Genomic DNA, 25,215 nt, shown 5'->3' with positions numbered 1-25,215 from the left:
TCTGAAGTCCCAAGTTAAATATTCAAGTGGATTATAGGTGATTTTTAGCAGTCTTTCTAGGAGAGTGAGAGAAATGGGGCTCGACCCGTGCCTGTTGGTACTGCATGCTTTTGCAAGCTGGTTTGTCTGTTGCGATGACAAAAGGTTTTGTTTTTGATGAATCCAATTTTGCCCGCTGTGTTACTTTTTATAAATCTGACTTCTTTACAGCTCGTAAGCGAATGCATTAATTAGAGTCCTAATATGTTTCAGTACTTCATGCTTATTTTAAAAACTGCCATTTCAAATTTATTTGGTGGCTGTTACTTTTGATACAATAATTAACTTCTTAGCACTAACTCGGGCTTAGATCTTGTAAACAGTTTTCTCTGTGTTTGACGTTGCTCGTCTGAACGGCTCTGCTAAGACATGAAGCCACATGCTATTTTTCTTTTCCAGGAGATTACAGAATGTTTTGACAGAGTGCAGTGGAGGAACCATGCTAATGGAGCACAATTTTAAGTAGTGCTGCAGCGTTTCATTACTGTGGTGTGAACACTGGAACTGGGGGAAAGACAAGGACAAAGAATTCCAGTGGGTTTGGACTGATGCAGGACAGCCCATCAGTGGGATGATCAGTAGATTAGTTGATGCACACAGATGTTGACAGCTGTGTGTAAGCGTTTGCGGAATTAGAAAAAAATAATGGTAACAAACTTCTGATATTTTACATCTCTGTTTTGGTGGAAAAGGTACTGATTCTTAAGGGCGCTTCCGATTCATATAGGAATAAATCTTTCAAGGTACCTACTGTTTAATACTTTAAAAAAAAAAACAAAAAGAGGAAAGAATTACTAGCAAATGAGCACCGTAAATGATCAGCTCCCAGCTAATTTGCAGTAAATGACTGTGTGTTTGTGTGTACTCTTAGTCCACCACAAAAACAGATTAAATATATGAACGTAGGACACCGTGGAAGTTGTTTAAGAGAAAATAATTCTAGGTGTGTTGGGGTAGGAACGCAGGGAGGGTAATTCAGCACAGCTCAGGTGATAAGTTGCGTGTTGTAAAAGTACAGCAATCAGGTGACCTCTGATTTAGTCCCCACCTTTTAGTAATGAGTTACCTATTCAATAAGCTTTAAAAACACCTCTCTTTATGTTGTTACAAGTGTATGTTGTTATACAGATATTGTTGCTCTGAAAGTAATGCCTCCTATTTATTTCTGAGGAAACTACAAGAGCTACAAAGAGTACAGTAACACTGTTTGATAGAACAAATTTTCAGCTACAAAACAGTATTTTTCAATGCAGTCACCACCACTAGCTCTGCATTTTCTCCAGTAATGAACAAGAGCCTGCATGCAGTGCTGGTAACAGTCTGCACCAACACAGATGACCCACTGCTGAAGTGCACCACCCACTGCCTCACCAAACTCACAACCACTGTTTGGTCGTTATCAATGTTCAATTAGCGTTGATGAATGTGAGTGGGTGCCATTTTTTCCGCATGGAGGGATTCAATTCTACCCCTCTGCTTCATTGGTACTTCCACGTGAGATGCTGTTCTGTCAGACTGCCCCTCTACTGCCATCTGTCACACGGCAACAACACGTAATGGGATATTGATGGGAAGCTTCATCCTCTACTGCCATACCACCACCAATCTGCCTTTGACATCATAGGTCATTAGAATGAAATAAGAGGCATTACTTTCGGAGCACCTCTTGTATGTATGACAATTGCATATAAAGGAGATTGCACTTCTATTTGTTTACATACTAGGGGATACTGGAAAACTTCTATATCCTTTAGGAAGCATTTCATAACTATTTCTGATACATGTTCTATTTTAAGTATCACTGTTAGAGTATGCATTTATGTACTGCCATAAATAGTTCATGCATAAACATTGTATAGCTTGGAAAAAATGGGTAGAGGAGGATGATGCAATAGATGTTTGTAATTTAGTAAACAGTGATCGTTTGCCATAGCAGTGCAAATTCTGACCTTTTCTTATGTTAGTGAGCATGCAGGTTTCGAGTGGTAGGCAGCACAGATGAGCACCCTTAAGATGGTAGGGATGTAGTAAAATATTGTTGTACTCAAGTAATATATAACAGTAAGTGCTTTACTTTTCTTCAGCTTGTAAATGTCGGAGTTGTCAAATCAGCTGCTCTGTTCAGTGCAATATTTTTTAAAAGGATGTCTCCAAGTTTCTGATCTGTCTGCCGTTCTATGCAGAGGTCCATCCAGCACAAGGTATGACTGCTGCACCGCCTCCTTTCTAGAGCTGGGCACAGGCTGTGTGTACGTAGGAGGGCAATCAGATGCTGTGCAGCTCACCACGCTTCTATGGTCCTGGTTGAGATTTGCCAGCAGTTTCAGCTACTTTTCCTCTTTCCTCTGAACAGGGAGCGGAGGGCAGTGCGGCTTCTTCTAATTTGTCCCTGCTCAGAAGCCCCTCTTGGACTTTGAACTTGAAGTCCCGAAGCGTTTGTGAGTTAGCCTCCAGAGGATCTTGCTCTTTTGAATGCTTTGTTGCACCCCACCGCCACAGAATTTCAAGTAACCACTAAAACTGAGCATTCAGCTGTGCATGGAAGTTCTTTTCATGTTTTTTTTTCCCCTAAGCTGTGGACTGGATTCATAAGTCTTCACTGGACAGCGTTCCTGAAACAAAACAAAGTGGAAAAAAAACCATTGCTCGGCTTCAAAGTGACTGACCCATTTTCCCTTATTGGGAGCTAAATTAAGTGTGAACGGAATTGGTTTACTGCTTGGTGCACAAAAGTGCTTTATCAGAGCACGAGGTGTGCTTTTGTCTGTAAAGGGATGGAACAAAAGCTGTGGAAATTTTTCTTCGGGGAAAAAAAAGGAGGGCTGGGGATAGGAACAGTGACACCAAGCCCTGGAAAAACTTTGCTCCCAAAGGAACTTGCTTGAAAGAGTCTGTGAGAAACTGTAAGAGGAGGGTTTATACTGGAAGTTGAATCTTAGCCTGAACTGATTGCCTCTGCTTCAGCTATAAATAGAAAATACTTGTCTGCCAAATTTCAGTTTTTGGAGCCCTTTTGAATTCATGCCAAGGTAATAATATCTTAATTTGTGTATCTGTTTATTTTCCTCCCTTGGATGACTTAAAATGGCTACTCTTATTAGATTTGTTATTTATTTTTTAGATTAACAAAACTACAAAGTGAACTTGGATATCATTTCTATGCAGAACTTAAAAAATAGCCAGCAGCTAGTTGGTGTTTTTTTTTTCATGAGGATACTCCCTTGCCCCTGAAATTATCATGCTTATAATTAAGATTGCATCAGTTTTTCATAGCTGCCAAACTGCTGTTGCTTTGTTCCATGCAGTGTAGACTGCTGCGTGCATCAGTTTGTTGCCTTGGTGGCATGTGTCCAAACACTGGATAAAATTAAAGAAATGTTTAAAAATATGCAGACAGGATATCAGCCAATGTAAGATGCTGAGGCAGGAAAGTGGTTGGCAATTGCAGATATTTATTTATATCAAGTTAAAGGAGAAGATGCTGAGGGAATGGCTTGCTCTTCTGCAGCGTGATGCTTAGTATAAGACTGTATAGCCTTGCTCCTACTCCTTCTGGACACGTTTGCTGGCATGAAATGGGCTGTATGGGGTCGTATTTTCAGCCCAAGTAAAGTAGGGGTTACACGTAGCCTTGCTTGGTGGTGTTTCATGGGTCAGGCTCATCCTGGCTACGACTTATGGCACTATTGCTAGGTAGATTTGCTTAGGAATTAATTTAACGGGGTGATATGCAAGCTGTAGTCATCTTCAGGGGGTGTTCGTCATTTCAGGAGGAAGGTTGCAGTGGCTAAGATCTGACACCTGGTAAATTAGAGCTTCCAGTCAGGGTCCTGTGCCTACATGGTCATAGCAGCCAACTTCAGAGCCAGGCTGGTCAGCACTCAGCTGGTTTAGTTTGGATCAGGACTGAGGAAGGGAAGGACGTGGGCATGGGAACTCATGGCCAGACTGGTTGACTACAATGGATTTAAGCTCCCCTATAGCATGGCCAGCAAACTTGAGGTAGCTCTGCCCTGCCTGGCCCAGATACACTGGAGGTCTCAGGATGGGCCTGTGCTGCTGTTCTGGCCCAGGGTTGAAGCTGGTTCTTGAGACAACACTGATGACAACTGAACATTGGCTCACCCTTGGGCTAATGTCTGACAGGTGCAGATACGTGACGTGAGTCACACAAGGTCACAAGGAGACAGGCAGATGGAGCCTCGGGTGTCTGCAAGGAGATGTGCACAGAGTTCAGTGCTGAAAGACCTGCATTTTGCCACTGATGTTTTCTACGTTGCTCTGCATGCCTACAAGGTGTTGCTGTTTTGATTTGGGTCCTCATCTCAAACTCTGAGCAAGCATGGCATGGACAAACCAGATGTCTGTGCCAAAAAATGTGTTGGCTCAGAACAGTGGGAGGAGAATGACAATTTAAGTAGGTGAGGCTGGCTGGGAGGGGAAGTCTTGCTGAAGTGGGACTGCCTCAAAGTGCTTGTTTCATACATCAACAGCTGGATGACTGTGGTTGGATTGTGATGAATGGGTACTTGTGCTTCTAAAACGATGTCTGGATTTGGCATTAAATGAATTCTGAATTAAAATAATAGCTGTTTTGTTTTGCTCCTCAATTTATTAAAAATAAACAACAATTTATTAAAAATAACACATAGTGATAAGAATGCAGGGAGAGAGAATTGTCAGGTGCTGTTGGCATTGGTCCTGGAGGTGCTTGGAAATGGAATTTGTGTCCTATAGAAAATTTCTTCTCTGGAAGGAGTTTTATTGCAATAAAAAGTGAAACAGAAAAATCATGATTACTTTTCGGGAGAAAGAAATTCTGAAATGTCCTGAGCTGGGGTTGCTGCAGTAGCTTTGTGTCCAGCTTTGCAGATGGGAACAGTCATTAACTTTGCTTCCTTTGGAAGAGGGGAATATTCCAGTGGAGCAGCTGCAGATTGACCTATCAATGCAGTTTTCCCATGGAAAATGTTGATATTATTAAAAGAGCACTTTCTGTCAGAAAAGCATTCTGCCAGACATTTCCTGACCTGGCTTTACACTTAACCTTTTGTCTTGTTTTCTCCATTTGTAAGATGGATGTGATGGTTCTCAACCACCTGTATAAAATGCTGAAAATTGTGGATGAAGTTAAGATGTTGCAGTGTCGTTTAAGAGTCAGTTTCTTTGAAAGCTTCAGCTGCTTTTATGGCAGTTCCCTATGGAGCCAGTCATATCTGTCACAGAGGCAGGAGCTTCTGAAATGCAAACATTAAACAAATACAAAGCATGTTATTATAAAATTATATGCATTCATCTATTCTATCTGTGCAATAAGCAGATGATCCCTTTATTTTACTACTGTTTCTTTGTGTCCTGGGAAGATTGGTTCATGTTTTTGAGTATACTCTTAAACTCTGGTGGCAGATACTTTAGTTTGGGAATCTGTTTTGTTTTCGTTGTTGATCCCAAAAGCAGCGAGACGGAAGAGATGAACTGCATTTCTCTTGTTTTGTCAGGCTGTACATAATTGATTGTAATGGCTGTTGTATTTCTGTTCAGTCTTTGTTCATCAAAAAAAAGTGTGTGTGTTGTGTACTCTAATAAATCAAAAGCTAATTTGTGATATGAAAAGATACTTACTTTGCAGCAAATGAAACAATTAGTATCACTTCAGTTTTAATTTGTTCTGTACTTGAGCCAAAGTTTCTATTTCTTACAGAATGTTCATTCTGCAAGTCAGAAATCTGATGAATTTTGTGACTTGTAAAGAAGATCTTTAAGGTAATATGGTGTGTGCTTTGATAGGTTGACAGAGTTTGAATATACGCCAACGAGTCAGCTAACCATAGATGAGTTTATGAGGATTGACTTGGAAGAAGAATGTGATCCCCCTTCATTCACAGCTGGCCAAAAAAAGCTGAAGATACAGCAGGTAAATTCTAAACCTGATGCTCTGTTCATTTCTTCCCCTTTTTCTCCCTTTGGGTCAATTAATACTAAACCCTAACTGGCTAGCATCTCTTAAAATTTGGTTACGTCTATTGAGGTTCTTAAGAGAATGGTGAGCGTTAGTACATATGACACTCATTAATTTAAAAAAAAATATATATATATATTTTTTTTTTTTAAGGGTATGGTTTTACTACCTCTGTGTCATCCAGAGATACGTAGCTTCAAATGTAGCCTTAAATATCCCCTGAGGAGGGACTGAAGTGTCTTCCCAGTCTGAGTCAACCCCAGCAGGAAGCACGGTGTCACTGCTCTTGTTGGTCAGATGGGGACATTTGAGTGTTTGAACAGATTAGCACCTGTGAAGCTCCCATGTTTTGCAGGATACCAGTGTTTGGTGCTGAACACAACTGCTGTATTGTAGAAGAGAGCCCAGTGCACCCTGCTTGGGTGCTGCCCTGTGTGCAAGATGATGCAGTTACTTTCCCTCCGTAATGCTCGTTTTCCTGCTGCATGTTTCTCTTCTTCTGCTCTGACCTTTTACTGAAGCATCACATCTTTATGCCCTTGCAAAACTGGAGCCTCTCATGTGACAAATTAAGCTGAGCTTATGGCATGCAGGTCTTGAGAAGCTGTTCTGATACCTGCACTTCTCTTGTATGTGCTGTGTGTGCTCTTCTGTTCTGGTTAACCAGAATTAAGAGATGAGAGTGGCCAAGGTGCATGCTTTGTAATTGGATCAGAAACCGTGTGCTTTTTTAGAAGGCAGTAGTATTTAATATTCGAAATATGCTATCATTTAAAGGGCTCTTAATGTGTTTATGATGTTCTCAAGAGTCAGTCAGATTCTGTAGGTCAGTACTGCTGACTGCCATTGCATGTGTGCCACATCTGGCCTGTGCACAGCAGTTTCAGCTCTGTCCTTGCACTTGCTCATATCTACAGGCACAATCATAGAGCTTGTTGCTGTAGACTGGAGCCTTCTATATTCAGCTTGCTGAAGTAGAAGTTCCTTTTGAAGTATAGAGATTTCTGACATAATGTTTTAAATTTGCCAGTTGCTTGATACCTATCTGGTGATATAAAATAATTTGAATTAGGATTTGAAACCTTATTGCTTTTAAAATACCCTGTGATTCTGTGTTTGTGTATACAGTTCAGAAATAGTACAGAGATGTTTTTGTAGTAATTTCATGGTTGTTTTTTTTTGTTTATTTTCATTTCAGCTTGAGAAGGCGTTATCAAAAAAGCTGGAAGATTTTGAAGGTATAAGTTTTGTTTAGTGTAACAGATCACTCATTTCTTCAAAATTGCATTGATGATTGCTGAGTTTTATTTTTATTTCATCACCACAGGTGAAATATCAAGCTATCAAGATGAAATAGAGATTGAATTAGAAAATAGTAGACCAAAAGCAAAAGGCGTATTTGCAAATTTATCTAAAAGTGGTAAGTCTATAAAATCTTGTGACTACTTAAATAATAATAGGTTCATATCCTGCAGACAGCATTAAGTCTACGAACTTGATTGTGATAAATGTGATCATGTAAATGCTTTGGTAGTAAAGAATCTCTGTTTATTTTATGAGGGTTCTCTCTGCTTTTCAACTCATCTTGCCAGTTAGTTGGTTCAGTTGTCAGCCTTCAAACGAACAAAATACTTAATACAAAATAAAAAAAAAAAAGAAAAATAAAAACAAAAGTAAAACTTGTTCATTATAATTGCAGTACAGTGATCGCTTTTTCATTCTTGGTAACTTATAAGTTTGGCACTGATAACTGAGAATGTTTCTTTTCATCAGTAGTGTTGAGTGCATAGGATAGCAGTACACAGACCCTTCTGTCAGTGAATGCCCTGCTTGACAAATTGATATGGTGGCTCTCTGTGCAGATTTAATTGGCCATTCATTGGCCAACAAGTAGTTGGCTTCTTTTGAAAAAGCCTCTTACCTGCCATAATTTGATAACACACTGCTTCTATTTTAAACAGTGACTCTATTCACAAAAATACACTTTAATAGCCAGGGTCATGAATTTGAAGAGCATCTGCAAACTCTCTACATTCATACATTGTGCTGAAATAGTGTGTGTGTTTTCTACAGATTTTCTCTACAGATTTTATTTTATTTTTTAACTTTGAGGGAGTATTTACTCTATTTACTTAATTTCTGTAAGAGATGGTATGCAATGATTTGGGGTTGTTGTTGGTTGTTTTTTTTTTTCTCCTTACAGATTCTATAGAAGATAATACATTAAGCATATTTGGAGAAGAAGAGGCAGAAGATGAAGAACTGGAAGCAGCTGCTAATCACTTAAACAAAGACTTTTGTAATGAACTTCTTGAGAAAGATAGGTTAAAACCAAGTGAAGACGGAGAATGCAAAAATGGAAATGAAGCTCCTGTAAGACCGCCTGCACTGGAATCCTTACTTGGCCCACTCCCCACTGCAGCTAGTCTTGGCATAACAGAGTCCATAAAAGAGTGTATTTCCTCTAAGGACCGAGAGCCTGGTGAGTAAAACATCAGTTTAGGAAAACCTGTGAGAGGATATGTTGGATGCATGCAGCCAGATGTAGGTTGTGTATTTTCTAGGCATCCTAATGGTTACTTTGATGGCAATTCCATGACTCACTGTAACACCGATTGACAGGAGTTGTGAGACTGGTTGAGACCAGTGGTCTAAGTCATTGATATTGGTCATTGACATCTGCTGCTCGGGAAGCTTCAGGAAAATCTGGAGTGCCTGATTATTTTCTGAAGCCTGAGAATGTGTATTTCTTAGTCAAGTAGATTTGTAATCGTACGGTAGCTGATGGGTATATTTCAAGCCATTCAAGTCTCAATTAGGAAATTGGAGGAAGCAGATTTCTGTGAGGATGACTGGAAATTAATACCCAAGTACGAGAATTTTAGATGAAGGCAGGCTTTCATCTAAATTTTCAACCATGTTTTACTGGAGTCGGATGTGATGCAGTCTGACTAAGAATATTCAGTCATCTACAAATGACAAACATTTAAAATGTTTGCAAGTGAAATAACTAGTTGTATGTATTTTCACTGATCCAGGCTTCGTTGTCTGTTTTGGGGGGTTTACTGTTTTATCTTTAAAAAAACACCAAATAGCTCTGTGCAGAAAAGGAAGACCAGGACTGATGAAAGAATCCAGTTTTGGTGGAGCCATAAAGCAGGCAGTTTTGCAGACAGCTAGTCATTCAGGCAGGTTTGTTTGCTTTCTCTTTTGTGTGCTTGAGCTTTTTGAAGACAGCGTTTTTAAAATTTCTTTCTGCATCTTAATGTCACTGAGATGTGGATGTATCTAAAGGGCATTTTATTCATTATCACAGTTAATTTTTCCGTCATAAGACACACCTGCCTGAATCTGTTCTGTCAGCTTGGGGGCAGATCCACCAGAACGTTTTGTTATCCAAATTGTTCTGATGCTAATTTCTGTTCAACAGCACCTACTTCTAATAGAGTATTCCCTGCCTCCATAGATGCATTCAGATTCTTACTATGTCAGTGTTCTCAGAAACATAGCAGGATGATTGCATGTTTATATTTTGTATGAACTAAGGCATATAGAAACAGTTGAGTGGTTTTGTGTTTGCTTTAATTACGATTAAGAAAATGGATGGCTCATGGCTTGTCTTTCTCTGGGAAATCAGCGGTTCGCATTGAGGAGAGGTCAGTAATGGCTGGAAGCTGTTGTTGTCTAGCTGGCCAATGACCTGTAAAAATGAGTTCCAGTGATGGGCGTTTCTCAGCTGGCACTGCTATTGACCATTTTAATGGCTGGGCTGAGAACTGAGAGATTTTAAAGATGAAGCTAAGCTGGTACAGCCAGTGTGTTCCTCTGAGTTGGGCTTCGGGCAGGTGGGCAGGAGAAGCATGGCCACTCCTGCTATGGCTGCTCTGAGTTCTGCTTTTCTATTTTTTTTTCCCCAAAAGTAGGGAATGTGCCAAATGAAGGGAATGTTCAAAAATAAAAAGGTTTCAGTATACTCATTCTCTTCATGAAACTGGGAAATGATTATGGGCGTGGTAAGCAGGTACTTATTTTTGTAATGCTGTGAAGCTGGTACGCTGAATTGCTGTTTTGGTTGCATTTTCATTGTAGAACCTGTATATATATATATATATATATATATTTTTTTTTTTTTTTTAAGTGACAGATGCTATTTATGTCCACGTTAAATCTGGTTGACTTTGGCCCTGTCTGTACTGGCCCGTTGTGGTGCACTTCCCAGTCTCTGCGCCCTTCCAGTGTTATGACTGGGTGATGTGAGCGCATCATCTCTGAGGACCTTTGGGTACAGGAACAGTAATGGAGCCTTGGTGTATTTTGGATGTCCAAGATCCTGGTCTGGCAGTTGGTCTGGGAAGTCAAACTTCTTGTAGAGATGCCCCCCGTTGGTCGCTTGTGCATCATAGCACTGAGCCCCATTGGAAACACTGTAGGTATCTCCATTGCTACAAGCACTGATGCCTTGAGTTCTGCCTTGCCATGCTGGGGAGTCTGGGGAAGGTTTGTATACAGAGATAGTATCTTCTGTCAGGCCGACTAGCGTAGTTGTAAGAATCAAACACCTTCCAAGCCCTCCTTGAAGTCTAAAAAAGAAGTGACAGCTTTCAAAACTAAAAATAGGATGAAAGCGGTTGCTCCAAGTTTAATTTGAGATAATACATTTAGAGATCATCTCAGGAAGCAAAAGTAGCTTGTACCTGTGGAGAGAGGAAGCAAAGATGGTAACATTTCCGCATTCATCCTGTGTGTCTGAATTTGGGTTAGTACAATTTATATTGTGAATTTTGACTGAATATGAGTTTGCTGTGGTATTTCACGTTCCAGTGTCTTAGTACATTGGAGGAAGGAGAGAATCAACATAACATAGCACCTCGAAGGTGACATTTTGTGCCATCTCTGCAGTCGCGTAAATGAGAAAACAGAAGCTTTGCTCTTCCCTTAGCCCTCTCCATCCCAAAGACATCTTCCACTGCGCAGAGCATTGGGACGAGGTTGGACTGGAGGTCTTGGTCAGGAAAATGCTGTATCTCCTTGGGGCTGCACTTGATGGATGGGCACATTGCAGTGTCTGGGAAGGACAGGTGTGTTTCTACCTGGGGAAAATTCACAGAAAACCTTCATGGTGATACATGGTGTGGCTGGGCAGATGGCCATGAGCAGATGCACTGTGTGCAATGTGTAGCCTCCTAAATGCAGGGTATCCTTTCGATTCTCTGTAATAATCTCTGTTCCTTGAAAAAAAGCTCTGCTGTAGGTACCTTCTGCAAAGTCCTTTTATTTGGTTCTTACATGTGGTTATTCAGTTTATAATTGCATACATCAGCTGCTTTGGGAAATCTTCCATCTTTGTGCTACAGTGGCTGCAGCAACGGCATAAGGTTCCTCACAGGCTGCATTGGCAGATAAGAGTTAGGTGCAGAGCTTAGGTATTAAGAGAAATTCTGTCTATTTTTGCTCCACTTACAATTGGTGTTTGAGCAACGTGAGACTGTCTATATGAATGTTTTATGGAAAGTATAGTATTTTAGCAAATTTGCATTACAAAGAGGGCATGTAAGGTACTGGGTTAATGAGATTGAGGCTTAGAATAAACACTGCATTTGACAGTTTTTTCTCCTACAAAGTGTAATAATTTGCAGAGACATTTGAGCTGAAATCTCTCCGAGTCGTTGCAAACTGCTGCTTATACTTTGTGATAAAAGAGCTTTATTGTGGGATCACAGTTTCAGAGGTGAATCTGGGAGATCAGTCAGTCAGTTTCCTGGTGGAGCAGTGTTGCTGCACCCTCCCCATGATGTACGTGGGTGTTCTTTGTGGATCTGGAGTTCCTCCAAACAGCACACCGTTCCCTTCAGGAGACCGTCACAGTTAAACATCACGGGTTCAGTTTATCATTCTTGGTCTTTCTGTCCTAATGTTTGCTGACTGTCACCTTCTCCTTCTCATGCATGCAGCAAGTTTATCTCTTTATGCCACATCAGCCAAAAGTCATCAGCTGAATTTTGGCCAGAAATGTCTGGTAACAACAGAGATAGAAGCTACAAGATGTAAGTTACCAACTAACTTCATATAACTTAGTGTTTGCTATCCTGGTAGTGTTTCAGACCTCGTTTAGTTTTTGTTTTGAATCAAAATTCACATGCAGTCATTTTGGGCGACGGTTTCAAATCCTGTATGTGAGGCAATGGTAGCAGGCTTCTGCACGTCCTCATGAAAGTAAGTGGCTCTTGCAGCGAGAAATCGCTGTGCATGTACCATCTTGTGCTTGGTTAGGCATCCAGCTAACTGCGTTCAGGGCTAATTTCACAAAGAATACATGAGAAAGGTTTAGTGCTTGTTCATAATTAATAGTTTGCTCATTTATTACTCCTTGTGTTTATGCCTCCCTTTCTGCCACAGGCATAATCTGACACATGGGCTGAGATCCAAAGATGTTTCCATTGATTTCTGTGGGTATTAAAGACCCCGTGCAGACAGCAGTCATTGATCGGATGGTTGTCAGCATCCCTATATACCAACTTCTTGTTCAAGGAGGGTGTGGCAAGCTGCTGAAGATGAAGTTGTACGAAGCAGGGGTTGGGTTTATCTACCACAGTGTTCTCCGACTCCCTTCTGCTTCCATCTTTGTCCTGGTCTGGAAACTGGTCAAGGAATGGCTCTTGGCAGCAACGTGTGTGACTAGGAGGTTGGTTGATTCCTTCCCATCAGGGAGTCCCAGCCTGGTTGCCTGTGATGGGTAGGAAGATTCCCTGCTTCGCTTCTTACCATTACTTTTCAAGAAATGGAGGAGTGTTGACTCCCACTGGGCGTTCATATCTTCTTCTCTGGTCTCCCTTTCTTTCTCAGATTATTCTCTGGGCACATCAGTGCCAACCATTTGAGAATATATGTGTATATGCACGTATGAAAGTATATAAGAAGATATAATCAGTAATTAGAGAGAACATTATGAAGCTCTATTAAGTCATAATTACCACATACATGAGAAATAAAGCTGCTGAGTTTAGCGCTAATTGTGTTATATATGCAAAGTACAACTTGGTCATCACTGTAAGCCTGCATGTCCCCATCCTGATGGCTTCTTCTGGCTCTGACTATAATGTTGCTCTCACTTCAGTGGTTTTAAGCTCTGCCTGTGGAAAGCAGCAGTCTGGTGACCTCCTCGGTGCTACCTTCCTGCTCTGGTACCTCTCAGGGTCTGCTCCTCATCTTCGAGTACCGTTGGATCACCAGAGAGCTCTTTACCAATCCTTAGAACTAGGCAATAAAAATCATTATGCTAGTTCATCTTTCTAATCTAGTGTCTATATTCTTGTGTTTGGCAGTCTTGATAGGCTATATTGCTGGTGGAGCTTTCATTATGCTGTTAATGAGATGTGAAGTGCTTGCTGCAGCCAGCATGGTAATAGGAGACCACCAGCTGCTTCAGATGCAGCTTTTGGTACCTGAAATCTTTGGTGGGAATTACAGATGACATGATCTTCTTACCTGACTATATATATCACTCCCACACAAGTACTGTGTGTGCATGTATTACTCCAAAATCCACAAATACGTACTTTGTCATGTGAGATCTTCGCATTTCATTAAAAGTTAAAAGTGCTATAAATTCATTCCATATTCATATCTTGAGTAACTAGGAAGGTTAAGGGATGAGAACTATCACATAGTTTAGCTGAAAGGTTTTCAAGCAAATCTAGAAGGGAGTTTTGGAGAGAAACCTGCATTTATTAGAGGTGTTGGGGAGATAAATGTGAGTGACAGCATAAGCTGAATCATATGAATGCATTTTTTTAAGCATTCATGGATATATGTGTTAGGAATTTTCCAAAGGTTTATCAGTACAGACACTCCTCACAGGAAAGTGTGTGTCACCTCTGTCCAGCAGCACAGAGCAGGCAGGGAGAACGGGGGAAACTTGGCTGGGGCTTTAGGAACAGTCCTTTGCCCATAAATAACTGTAATTATGGAACCAGTTGTTCACCAGATACTGAGGGAGAGCTGTATTCACAGTTGTCTTTGGTACTTCTTCATTCACGGGTGCTGGTTTGTGTTTTCTTTCTGTTGGGGCTTCTTTTTAAGGTTTTCTCCCTGTCAGCGCTCCGATGTCTGAAAGGGTGCTGCTTCTCAGTGTGGAAGTGCTTTCAGGGGCATTTATATTTGCACCCATCTTTCCATGGGCTGATGTCTCTGGGAACCTGCAGAAATGCAGCCGTCTCTGGGACCGTTACCCTGCTCTTAAATCACTGAAGTTGGCTGTGGATTAAAGAAAAACTGGGGGAGGTGGTGGGAGGGTGACGACACACACACACAGGAAACCTGGCTAAAAAACCTGATTAACTCCCCACCAGCCTGAGAATTAAATGATATTTCCTTTTCCGCACCTGCCAAAACGTGAGCCTATTAATGCTCACAGCTATTTGGTTCGGTGCGCTGCTTTCAGAAGAAGCGGATGGTCCTGCTGCCAAAAAGGAAGAAAAATCTTCCACCAGAAAAATCAGTGAAAACTGAAATTGTTCATTAGAGAGCTGTGGAAAGTGAAATGTGCAGAGAATAGACGGAGAACGTCAAGTTAGGATGGAAAGCTAACTGCGAGGAGGAATGTTATTTAAGCAGTCCATCATGGCATCTGCAGTGTCAGAGCGTAGAGCCGGGCTGAGTTCAGGGAGGCTTCGTGGTCCCAGTTGTTATTGAGAATAAAGACTTATTAACCTAGGTCAAGAAGCCACAAAACATGCCCTTGGAAGGAGGAAATACAGCACAGACAGATTTGCACGGCTTAGCTACTTTCAGTTTAATATGATGGACAATAAATCCATGTGCAGTGCTGCAGTGGATCCTGTCCATCCCATGTTTGTCTTGCATCTTCTGAGAGAGCTGAAGTAATCCTCCGCTTGGTGCTTTATTTTCTTATGATTCAGGCTCAGCTGTTAAAGGCAATACCTGCAAACTAAAAATGCACGGAGGCAGAGCCTTCCAGGGATGTGCCATTTCTGTAAGGCTTGAGGGTTGGTTTTGTTGTAGCAGTTTGGGGTTTTTTTGCTTTTCTTTGGCAGGTTTGAATTTAGTTTGAAAAATTAATTCCTGTATCCTCTTAAGGATTAACTTCATCACACCCCTACATACTTCATCTGTTTTGTTTGCTAGTCTGATATCCCAGGGCTGGCATCGTGGTCAAGAAAAACATGTGTATCTATGGGTAAGGCTGCAGACTTGCATAGATGACCTTTGTAATTAGGGATTTTCAGATATGACAGTACAGACTGTTGGTGGAAACTGTCACAAACTTGGCCTTGTACGATAGTTCGATATGTTTGGTTTGCTAAATGCTTTCACTGACTAAAATGGATGTATTAGCCTGCATAGGAGTAACATTAATGTTGACAGTGTTGACAATTAAAAGTAATTTTGGAAACCAAATTTTATTACTCCTCTTTGCATTTCAATGTGTTTTCCAGTGTAACTTCAGGATCTTTTTTATTTGTTTTTCATTTATTAGATCTTTTTTCTTGTGTGACAATGAGATAATTGCTGTTTGTTTGTTATTCCGTCAGCAATTATAATCAGAGCAGCCGAAAATAGATGCTGCTTTGACTTGGAATCAGAGTGACCTGTCAGCATGAGGCTAATGTACTCCTCAGCTTTTCAGTTTTATTTTTTTCACATGTGCTCACCAGAATGCATTCAGGAGGGCTGAAGAAACTGCTTTTAGAGTTTTCGGTGTTCATTAATTACAGCGGTGCAAAGCAAAAGAAACTGACAGATAAGACCTGCTATGGGTTTGTTATTAATAGCAAAAATCGTGATGTTTTGTTGAGGGTTGTGTGGACTGTGGTGGACCAGCCAGGTGTGTAGAGAGGGTTGCTTGTGAATTTTGGGGGCAATTGCAAAAAAAATTGGATTTTTTACAGCTAAGTTTTGCTAAAGTAGAAAATACTTGAAGGTAGCAGATTGAAGATAAGGCTCATCTTTCAAATCAAGATGTCTGTTTACACAGAAGATTATGAAAGTTGTTTTCTGCGATGAAAGACAGTTTACAAAGGGATACTAGAAATAAGGGAAAGAATATGGAATGAGGGAGAGTAAATAATACTGCAGAGTAGTACCAGGAAAGAAATTCAGCACAAGAAGCAATGCTTTTGAGATAGATGTGAAGACATAAGCCAAAAGTAAATGCCTGTATAGGGGGTGAAAGGATGCACCATTTTCAAGCAAGTTCACTACCTAAATTCTGTGTTTGACTCAGTTATGATGGTGAAACTACCATGTGCTCACAGATGGTGAGGAAGGAGAACAGTTCTGTGACCAGATCGTCAACACTTCTATAGGAACAAAACAAATGGCTGATTTTGGAATTCACATTCCTAACTGGTTTTCTATTAAAGGTAAACAACGTGTATTTTTCTACACACTTTTGTAGAAATCAGTGTGCTGAGATGCAGCAATATCCTTATAAACATTACATTTTGTCACCAGTGGTGCTGCTGTATTCTGTCCATGCTTTTAATTCATTAAAACATACTTCAATAGGAAGTTGCTTTTCCGTAAAGTCCCCCTTTATCTTCAAGCTAGGGTTTTTAGCACTTTATAGAAGTGCTGCTTTCCATGTCTTCACAGCATTCACAGCTCTGTAGCACTCAATTCTTCACCAAGACCAAAGATGAAACCCAAGACCAAAGACAAAAGCAGAAACCAGCTCCTCCAGTTCTCCCACATGGCCGGTGTTGGTACATGGCCACCCCACAGGGAGCTTTGTTGCTCGGGTTCCTGTAGACCTGCTGAAGCTGTTCCAATTTCCACTAGACCCTCAGTTGCCCATCTGTGCCCTGTAAGAGGGAACGTGTTTTGGAGGCTGTGTGGAAGAATTTAAGCCCTCCAGTGAATGGGAGCAATGTTTTCAAATACCCTGTTACCCAAGATTGTTTTATATTCATAGTACAGGGAAAAAAATTCATACTTGAAGCCACTAAGAGACATATGAGCAATGAGGAAGTTTGGTTTAACAAGGTGGGGAAGGGATGCAGAAGAGTACTTTGAATTCTCTCCTGAGAAAGCCTTCTTTTAACTTTAAAGTTTGTTGCCTTACATAGACTTTCAGAAAGTTTGCGTGAAACCTCCTTGCCTTTGAAAACTTGATTCTAAAGGTATTCTGACTGAAACAGAAAATTTAATATTGAGGCATTTTGAACATGGAACAGTATTTGTGGGCAAGCAATTTAAAGAGCTACTAATATGAAACGGTGCTGAACTTGAAAGGATACAAACCATGTACACAAACTGGATAGAATATCACTGGGAGCAATAAAACCTAGGAATTCTTCATACTGCTTTCATTGCAAACAATTTTTATGGTACGGCCTGTGAAGCAATTGAAATGCAGAGAGCTGGCACATCACTAGATTGATAATTCCTCCTGCTACTTACAACGTATTCTCGGTACAGATGTCCCCAATTCTTTCTTTCTATCACATTAAAGCGTCTTGTCTGTTTCAATTTCATGCCTGCCTCAAACATAGCACTTTTTTTTTTTTAAGTCATCCCTCTACTTTTCTTTTTTCTCTCTAAAAGTTTACATCAGATGAAATCTAGCGGCTGTTTCTTATCCTAAGGTTTACGCTTAAACTTTTAACAAGCTCATTTTTAAGAACAGTCTTTCCTTGAGAGAGCGCTTGGCTGATGCATCAATAATTATGTAGCAATAAAGCAACTCTATAAAATGGCACCTCCTTGCTGAACAGATCGGTTTTGCAGAGCCAGTGACAAAGATAAATGTTTATTATGTTTTACTGCTTTTGGTTCTGCAGATGCAATACAGCTCTTTTCTTTCTGGCGTAAGCATTACGAGAAGTAATTTCCAATTGTGGAATGTCTATGGTAATAAGGATGCATAACTAGAGAGAGCTCACATCGACTTTCAAATACCAGAATGAGTTTGCAGTGTTGGTGATATAGAAATAAATAAACAAAGATATTTTTTTTTCTTTGCTTAACCAGTTTTTCAGTCACAGGGATGGAACTCACATGAAACCCTACGGTATCATGCAGTTACTCTTTTGAATGAAAAACTGCTGTATTAATTGTTGGTTCCCCCAGTCTTGGCAAGCTTCCTCTTTCTCCTTGTTGTGTCCAAAGTTTTCTACTTGTAATTTTACTACAGAGCAGAGAAAAACGTGGTGTCTAAAAGTAACACAAAAGCTTAACATTGTTGTTCTTGTTTCCTTCCTTTTTTCTAAGTTACGGTATAATTAAGGCTGTGATTTAGATGACTTGGCATTGTTCAAATCTATCCTCTCCTTTTGGGCAGAATGTGGAATATCACAGTCTGTAACTTTTTATGGTCTGTAGATGCACAGCCATCGCATCCTGTGAAGCTGTTTGATTGCGGTGTCACTGCAGCGATGAAACCAGCTCTAAATAATGCTTGAGGAACACCTTGAGATTTAAACTTGTGTGAATACAGATGCCCAGATGCTGCCTTCACAGCCTCTGACGTGTCCTGCTTGTCTTGTTTGCAGGCTTTCCTGGGCAGGAGGTGAGGAGCTGATCCTCAGACCAGCTTGCTGCCACTGCATTGAAAGTCTTTGTGGCAGCTTCTTGCTACATCAGCAAATGCTTTCAGTGCAGATCATTCATTTTAGTTGGCAGTCATTGACGGTGATGTTTCTCTGTTAGGCTTTATTTCAGCATTTGAGGATTTTTATGTTGATTTTTATGGTGTGAAGGAAATTGCATGGGAGATTTTTTGATTGGTCTTTAGTGTTCTCTGCTTTATCTAGCCAGTAGGATTCAAAATTTTATCCTTTCAGGAGACAGGGCTTCTGTCCATGCCGTTTGCTAGTTCTTCCCTCGTCTCTCTGAGGAGAACACATTTCCTGGGCTTATTTCACTGCACAGTTAATGATGCTTAAGTCTCCTTGGAAAGAGTTTGCCTAGTTAAAGCTAATGTAGAGAACAGTCCATCCTCCTCTTATCCGAAGAACATATTTTTATATTTTTATCTTAAGGAAGTAAGTCTAGGTTTGAAATGAAGATCTTACGGTTTTAATTTCATTTCGTAGTGAAATGGTAAAATGAAAGTTATCCAAATCTTATTTTCTGAAGGCATCTTTTAGTTTTAGTTAACTTAAAGCTCTGAATAGAAGGACTTGGGGTCCAGGTGAGCAAGTGAGCCATGAGCCAGCAGTCTGCCCTTGTAGCCAAGAAGGCCAGTGGGTTACATTAGGCAGAGGGAGCTGGGCCTGTTTGTCTTGGAGAAGACTGAGAGGGGATCTGATCAACGTACACAACTATTTTACAAGAGACTGTAAAAGTATGGGGCCAGGCTCTTCCAAGCGGGGCTCGGCGATAGGATGAGAGGCAGCGCGCATAAATTGGAACACGGGAAGTTCCGTCTGAACGTGAGGGAAAACTTCCTCACTGTGAGGTGACAGAGCACTGGAACAGGCTGCCCAGAGAGGTTAGAGTCTCTTTCCCTGGAGGTGTTCAAACCGTGCCTCCCAGAAATCCCATTGTGCTGTAGGTGACCCAACTTAGGCAGAGGGCTGGACCGGGTGATCTCCAGAGGTCCCTTCCAACCTCAGCCACTCTGCGATTCTGTTATTCTGTAAAGTAAGCTTTAACGATTTCAAAGAAATCAATATTGCATTTAATGCTGAATGTATTTAAAAGGATTGGTACATGAAATGCACATCCCTCTCTCCAAATGGGCTGCAGACACGTAGTCGTGTTTCTGAGAATTGTTGCCATAATACAGTATGTTATGGTGAACTTAGATTAAGCCTCATGGGAAAGCATCGTTATTCAGTAAATTAAAGAAGAACGACTTTGATGCGATGCCATATGTTGTAAAATAAAATGGATGCATGACGGAAAGAGCCATGAATCCTCTTAGTGTATGTAAGACAGCCATGATTTGTGACTTTCTTCCTGCCTCTGCAATAACATGTTAAGTAATGACCTGATGTATTTAAATAAATTACATTTAATAGGGTGTGGGACCTTATCATTTCCAGTGCTCTCCTTCAAATCTGTTACCAGTCTACCTGATTTTTGAGACTTAGTAAAATCATCGAAGCTCATTGCTTCGTGCTGTATCCGAGCCACATTTAAGCTGTGTCTTTCTTGTGCCTACTCCCCAGAGAAAACCTTGCTGAAAATCTGTAAAATCAGCAATACATAACCTAGCTAAAATGACACGTGAAATATAGTCTTGCTACTGTATAAACTTTATATACAACAGTCAGATGTTGAGATCAATCAGAGTGACAGGTTGTACAAGCATATGGCTGGCCTTTCTGATAGCCATTAGCTTGAAAGGCCGGCTTTGAAACTGGCTTCATTATTTATAGGTGAATCATGCTGCTGGGCTTTGTCAGGGAAAGGTTATTTCTGCAGAAACCTTCTGTGAACAGGTGGGCATTTTTCCCCAATTCCTGGAGAATAAGACAAATTATTCACTAGGAACTTCTCCACAAACTTTCTTCTTTCGGAAGGTTGTGGTATTGGAGGGCATTCCAATGCTCTACTGATGTACTTCAAGCATATGGAGTGCACATGCTAATTACACTGTGCTCATTTCAGTCTAGTCAAATGCCAAGGCACTGGGGCCTCAGAGCTCCTGCAGGCAAAATGTTACAGTTCTCCACTGCTGTCTACCGTACATCTGGGAAGATGTTCACTCAAGTCCCTGGAATGTGCGCGGAGAGGCAGAGGGAACCAGAGCACATCACCCTGAGGAGCCTGGTGAAGCATTGTGGATTGTTGGGTGAGGTGACCACGTGAACCTGCCCTGCTCCACTGCCAGCTGCAGCCACCCTTCTTTATGCTGCAGAGATCCGTCCCTGTGTGCTTTGTAGGGCTGCCCGGTTAGACACCATAATGTCTTGGTCCCTAAGGCAGGGCTCACGTTGAGCCTGCTTCCCACCCACTGGCTTCATTTTAAAAGCTTTTGCTTTTTGTAGAGGAGCTTCCACTCTTGCCGTTTATTCTACTGTGATAATAATAATAAATAATAATAATAATAATAAACTTCTACCTTCTCTTTCCTCATATCTATAAGTCCCTGCTTGCGATTTCTCATTAGCAATGAAGGAAGGAAGAAGCTGGGTAACAAAATGAGAAATTTCTTACCTGATAATTTTCTTTCAGTTAACAGCTTCTCTCCATTCAGCCCACTCAGATAAAGTGATAAATGGACAGAATACAAATTGATTTTTTTTTTCCTCTGGATGAGGGGTCGGATATATAATCTAACGTGCTATATCGTGCTGTTGTCTTAATGCTAATAATTGCCTGAAGCATTTCTGTGGTCTGAGTGGCTTCTGGTGGCTGGCACTGAGCTTGTCATCTGTCTGATGTGCCATAGACCTGCTCTGAACCTCAGCAGAAGAGTACAAGCATACCCACTCGTGCTAATGGAAATTTACTCCAAATTATTGGACTCTCCTCTGAGAGAAAGGAATTTACTCTGATACGCGGAATATAAGTTAGCTTTGCTCTTAAGTTCTATTGTGCCAAAAGGAGCCTCTCAAATACCGTTCAGACTCTCTTGATTTCTTCTGGCTTGAAAACTGTGCATGTTTATGGTTGGCAGAACATAGTTTGGCTCGTAATTAAGAATCTATAGATAAGAATAATCCAAGGAGAAGTCTAGGGTTTGCTTTTAAACTCTCATTTCAATTGGAGTATGGAGACAGGAGCAGATTTAATTCTCAATAGAACACATGCCCACTGCTCACTGGCTGAGTGCTGGCTGGGCAGGAGCCCAGGTGGGCTTGCAGGGATGCACGGCGGAGCGCTTAGCAAGACCTAGCTGCTTACCACCTTGCTGCAGTTGCAGAAATGGTGCTCAGCACTTAAACACAAAACCAGCTGTTTCCTTTATGGCTGGCTCCTGTGTAAAGTGCTCTTGCTGTTTTACACAGTGGTCTGGCAGCACAGAGAAAGTGAGCTGGAGGCTGTGATCTCAGCCTGCTTCCCTTTGCTGGCAGCTCTCCGGGCAGTCAGACTGCTGCAGGAGATACAGCAGCACTTTGCACTTGCGGGTGTGAAGAGGGGAGCTGATTGAGATGCTGGTCAGTTCTTCTCCCAGGCCTTTCCCTTTATTTAAACTGTTACTGTTGGATACCCCTGCAGAGATTTTAAAAAATGCAGAAAATACAGGCCAGAAGGCACCAAAAAGAAGAAAAGATGGGAGAAGGGAAAGGAGAGAAAAGATGCCAAGAACAGCATAAAAGGCAACGGAGGAAAATGTAGCAGGGAGTTGGTGACTTTCCCAATCAGATGGAAAAGAGCAAGAAGTGGGGAGAGCTTCTGTCTTTATAATCTCCATTTGAAAAAGCGTTTAGACTGAAGAGGTGAATGTATGGCCCAATGTTGAGATGTGAGCGTGTACCCAGAGCCATGTTCCATCCTCCACAGTCACACTGTGGAGCTGTATAAGGCTTGTGACTTTGCGTGGGAGCTTTGGAGCTGAAAAATATCATTTGTGATAAGTAATTAATGTGTTTCTGAGAGTGTATTTGTCAAGGTGGTCAGCAGTGGTGGTTGGCTTCATCAGCAAGAAATCTCTCTTGGCGTGTTGTTGAGAGTTGCCATCATCTGAGCTCTTGGTCCTGACAGCAGGGCTGAGATCTTAAAAAGGAATGAAGAGCTGCATCAAGTGGGTTGCATAAAGGATGCTCTTTCTCACTATTTTTAAAAGGTGTTGGGGGCACACGGAAATTGTTAAAGAAAAGGAATGTTTTTACTGGTTTTGAGGACAGTTCTCAGGATGTTCTTCAGTTCAAAAGCTCAACTTTCAGCTGTATTTATTTTGGGAGGTTGAAAGGATCCTAAACGGTTTCTTATACTGCTATGTGGTTCGAGAAGCGTGAGTTTACAATAAAACAACTTTTCAGAATCACAAAGGCACTGTTTATTGCTGGGCTACTTTCTTACTGCCTTCTTTACAAATGTATACCGCAGGGGTGATTTCTGTAAATAATAGAATGGTTAACTGTTTTTCTGATGAATAAGTGTTTGAATTAACAACTTTCCACGCCTGTGAGACCACTGCTATAACCTTTAAATGGATGTAAAATGGGAGTGGATCAGTTAGAAGCTCCATCCACTGTGAGGTGAAACAACAGTGATTTTTTTTTTGGCATGGATATACTGCTGAAAAGCAGCAGTAGGTTTCTTCATTTTCCCCAAATTGAAATTTAATTTATAAAAACGTGCTCAATATCTAATAGAAGTTCTGTTAGAGATGACTGACTGCAGGAAAAGCTTTTCTTGTAATTCATTCACATATATCATTAAGCACACAAATTTGAAATTCTGTTCTTGTGATGGGATAATTGTTCTGCGGCTGCTGTATGAAAGCGACAAGCGCAGGAAGGCCATCGGATGTCAATCAACTGCTGCAGAAAAAAGCCCAACACCTGGAGTTTGAGTCCCAGTGCGAGGAAATGGAGATGCAGATGCTTGATAAAGCTGGGTTTGTAGTTCTGCATGGTGTTAAGATCAAGACTCGCAGGAACAGTTCTTATACATTGGGTATTAGGAGATATTTCTTACTGGAAAGAGTGGTGATGCAGTGGCACGGCTGCCCAGGGAATGGTGGAGTCAGTGTCCTTGGAGGTGTTCAGGAACAGTGGAGATGTGGCACTGAGGGACGTGGTCGCTGGTTGGGGTTGGACTGGGTGATTTTAGTGTCCTTTTCCAACCTTAGTGATTCTGTGATTCTGTGAAAACCTTCTGCACACGGAGAGGTAGATGAGCCTGATGCAGTGACTGCAAACCAGCTGGGCTGATCCCACGTTGTGTTTCTGTTTGCTCATTGATGAGATCCCACTTAAGAGCAGAGACAAAATTAAGAAGCCTGTACGTCCCCATTTTTGGAAGGGCTTACATTGCAAACAAAGTAATAAGGCTTGCAGGTTGCTATTGCAAGCTGCTACCTCATGCTTACAATAGCACAATATGTAGCAGATACATGGCATTTCTTTGCTTTTATTAGCGCAGGCTTTTTCCTCCCTCTTTGCCTTTCATTTGCCCCATTTTGAGCTTTGTCTTTGCACTCCTTCCCATCCCCATGCCAGGTGCTGACCGTGCCAGCCCTGTCCCTTTGCTGCTGGGCGTCCTGGCGCCAGCCTGTGCCGTGTCCTCCTGTCTCCCGTCGGCTGGAGGGAGCACTGCTGGGAAGAAGGGCCCTGGCTGCTCCCGACGTGCCGTGTTTGCTTTCTCTTGAGAAGCAGGCAGGCTGGAAACTTGGCTTCAGCTGGAGAGGACCCCTTAACCTTGCCTTGGCAGAAGGAAATAATAATGTGACAGACTTCATTTATCTTTATACTGTATGCATGGCCTCATGTGCTCTGTAGTCCTTTAGACCGAAATTGCGATGTGGAATTGGCACTGTGAAGGAGTAGGCTGTAATTTTCAAGGTGGCCTCAGGTACAATAAAAGAAAGCCCTCGTTTTTACCTAACCATGAAAATACAAGCCATACATTTTTTGAGACACTTATTTTGCCACTAAGAGCAATTAATTTTACTGTGTCCTTATATTTCGATTTTCATTTGTGGCGTGCTTTGCACTGGGGCTCTCTGTTGCTGCCTCAGCTCTGGAACTGCTGTGCAGTCGTGTGGCAGAGGATGTGGGTGCTGCGTGGGACAGGAGAGCCGAGCGCCTGCTATTACATGAGCTTCAGAGGATTTCCTGGGAAGTGTTCAGCCTTCATTGCTGTCTGTAAGGAAATCCTCTTATCTGGGCAGCGCAATAAATAGTTCTGCCTCCTATGCGAGAAACAGAAAAACACATTCTTCAAATGTCTGTCATCTAAAATGCGGGTTTTTAAAGTATATCAGCAGGAATTATTCTTCTGTAATAAATCCCCGTAATAGCGTGCTATGTATACATTTAACTAGATACACAGAGAGGGGGAGACAGTGCTAAAAGAGGGCTTAGTATGCATTTAGTAATGACAAGAACAGTAAATAATCCTGCAGGTTTACAAACCTAATCCCGAATGTCTGTTTGTAGCTCTCATGTTTATTAGAGTCCGCTGGCAAAGATGTTAAGAGGCTGCAAAGAAAGGGCTTTTTTGTTTTTTATTTTTAAATATGCAGGGAGACGGCTGTCTGACTGGCAACAGTAAGTTACATGGATGTAGCTGACCGGGACATTGATTGAAAGCTCTGAGAGCTCCTCTTTCTCTGCCTGCAGTGAGAAATGCAGTGA

General features: G+C 41.4%; 2 protein-coding genes across 4 annotated transcripts in view; both read left to right on the top strand.

The window, feature by feature from the left end:
- Nucleotides 1-25,215, top strand: part of BRF1 (BRF1 general transcription factor IIIB subunit) — a 162,905-nt gene that overhangs the window by 86,414 nt on the left and 51,276 nt on the right. For all 3 annotated transcript variants that reach the window (XM_010712005.3, XM_085225776.1, XM_085225775.1), the window contains exons 8-11: nucleotides 5,827-5,953; nucleotides 7,197-7,236; nucleotides 7,326-7,418; nucleotides 8,202-8,480. In XM_010712005.3, the coding sequence (XP_010710307.2) occupies nucleotides 5,827-5,953; nucleotides 7,197-7,236; nucleotides 7,326-7,418; nucleotides 8,202-8,480 (539 nt within the window). The remainder of the gene's footprint in view (nucleotides 1-5,826; nucleotides 5,954-7,196; nucleotides 7,237-7,325; nucleotides 7,419-8,201; nucleotides 8,481-25,215) is intronic.
- MTHFD1 (methylenetetrahydrofolate dehydrogenase, cyclohydrolase and formyltetrahydrofolate synthetase 1) overlaps nucleotides 1-25,215 on the top strand; it is a 247,698-nt gene that overhangs the window by 220,552 nt on the left and 1,931 nt on the right. The window lies entirely within an intron of this gene.

The sequence above is a fragment of the Meleagris gallopavo genome, chromosome 5 (assembly GCF_905368555.1).
Source record: "Meleagris gallopavo chromosome 5, MGAL_WU_HG_1.1, whole genome shotgun sequence".
In the NCBI taxonomy this organism is placed as follows: domain Eukaryota; kingdom Metazoa; phylum Chordata; class Aves; order Galliformes; family Phasianidae; genus Meleagris; species Meleagris gallopavo.
The sequence above is the reverse complement of the archived record's forward strand: the minus strand, read 5'-3'. Positions and strand labels throughout refer to the sequence as shown.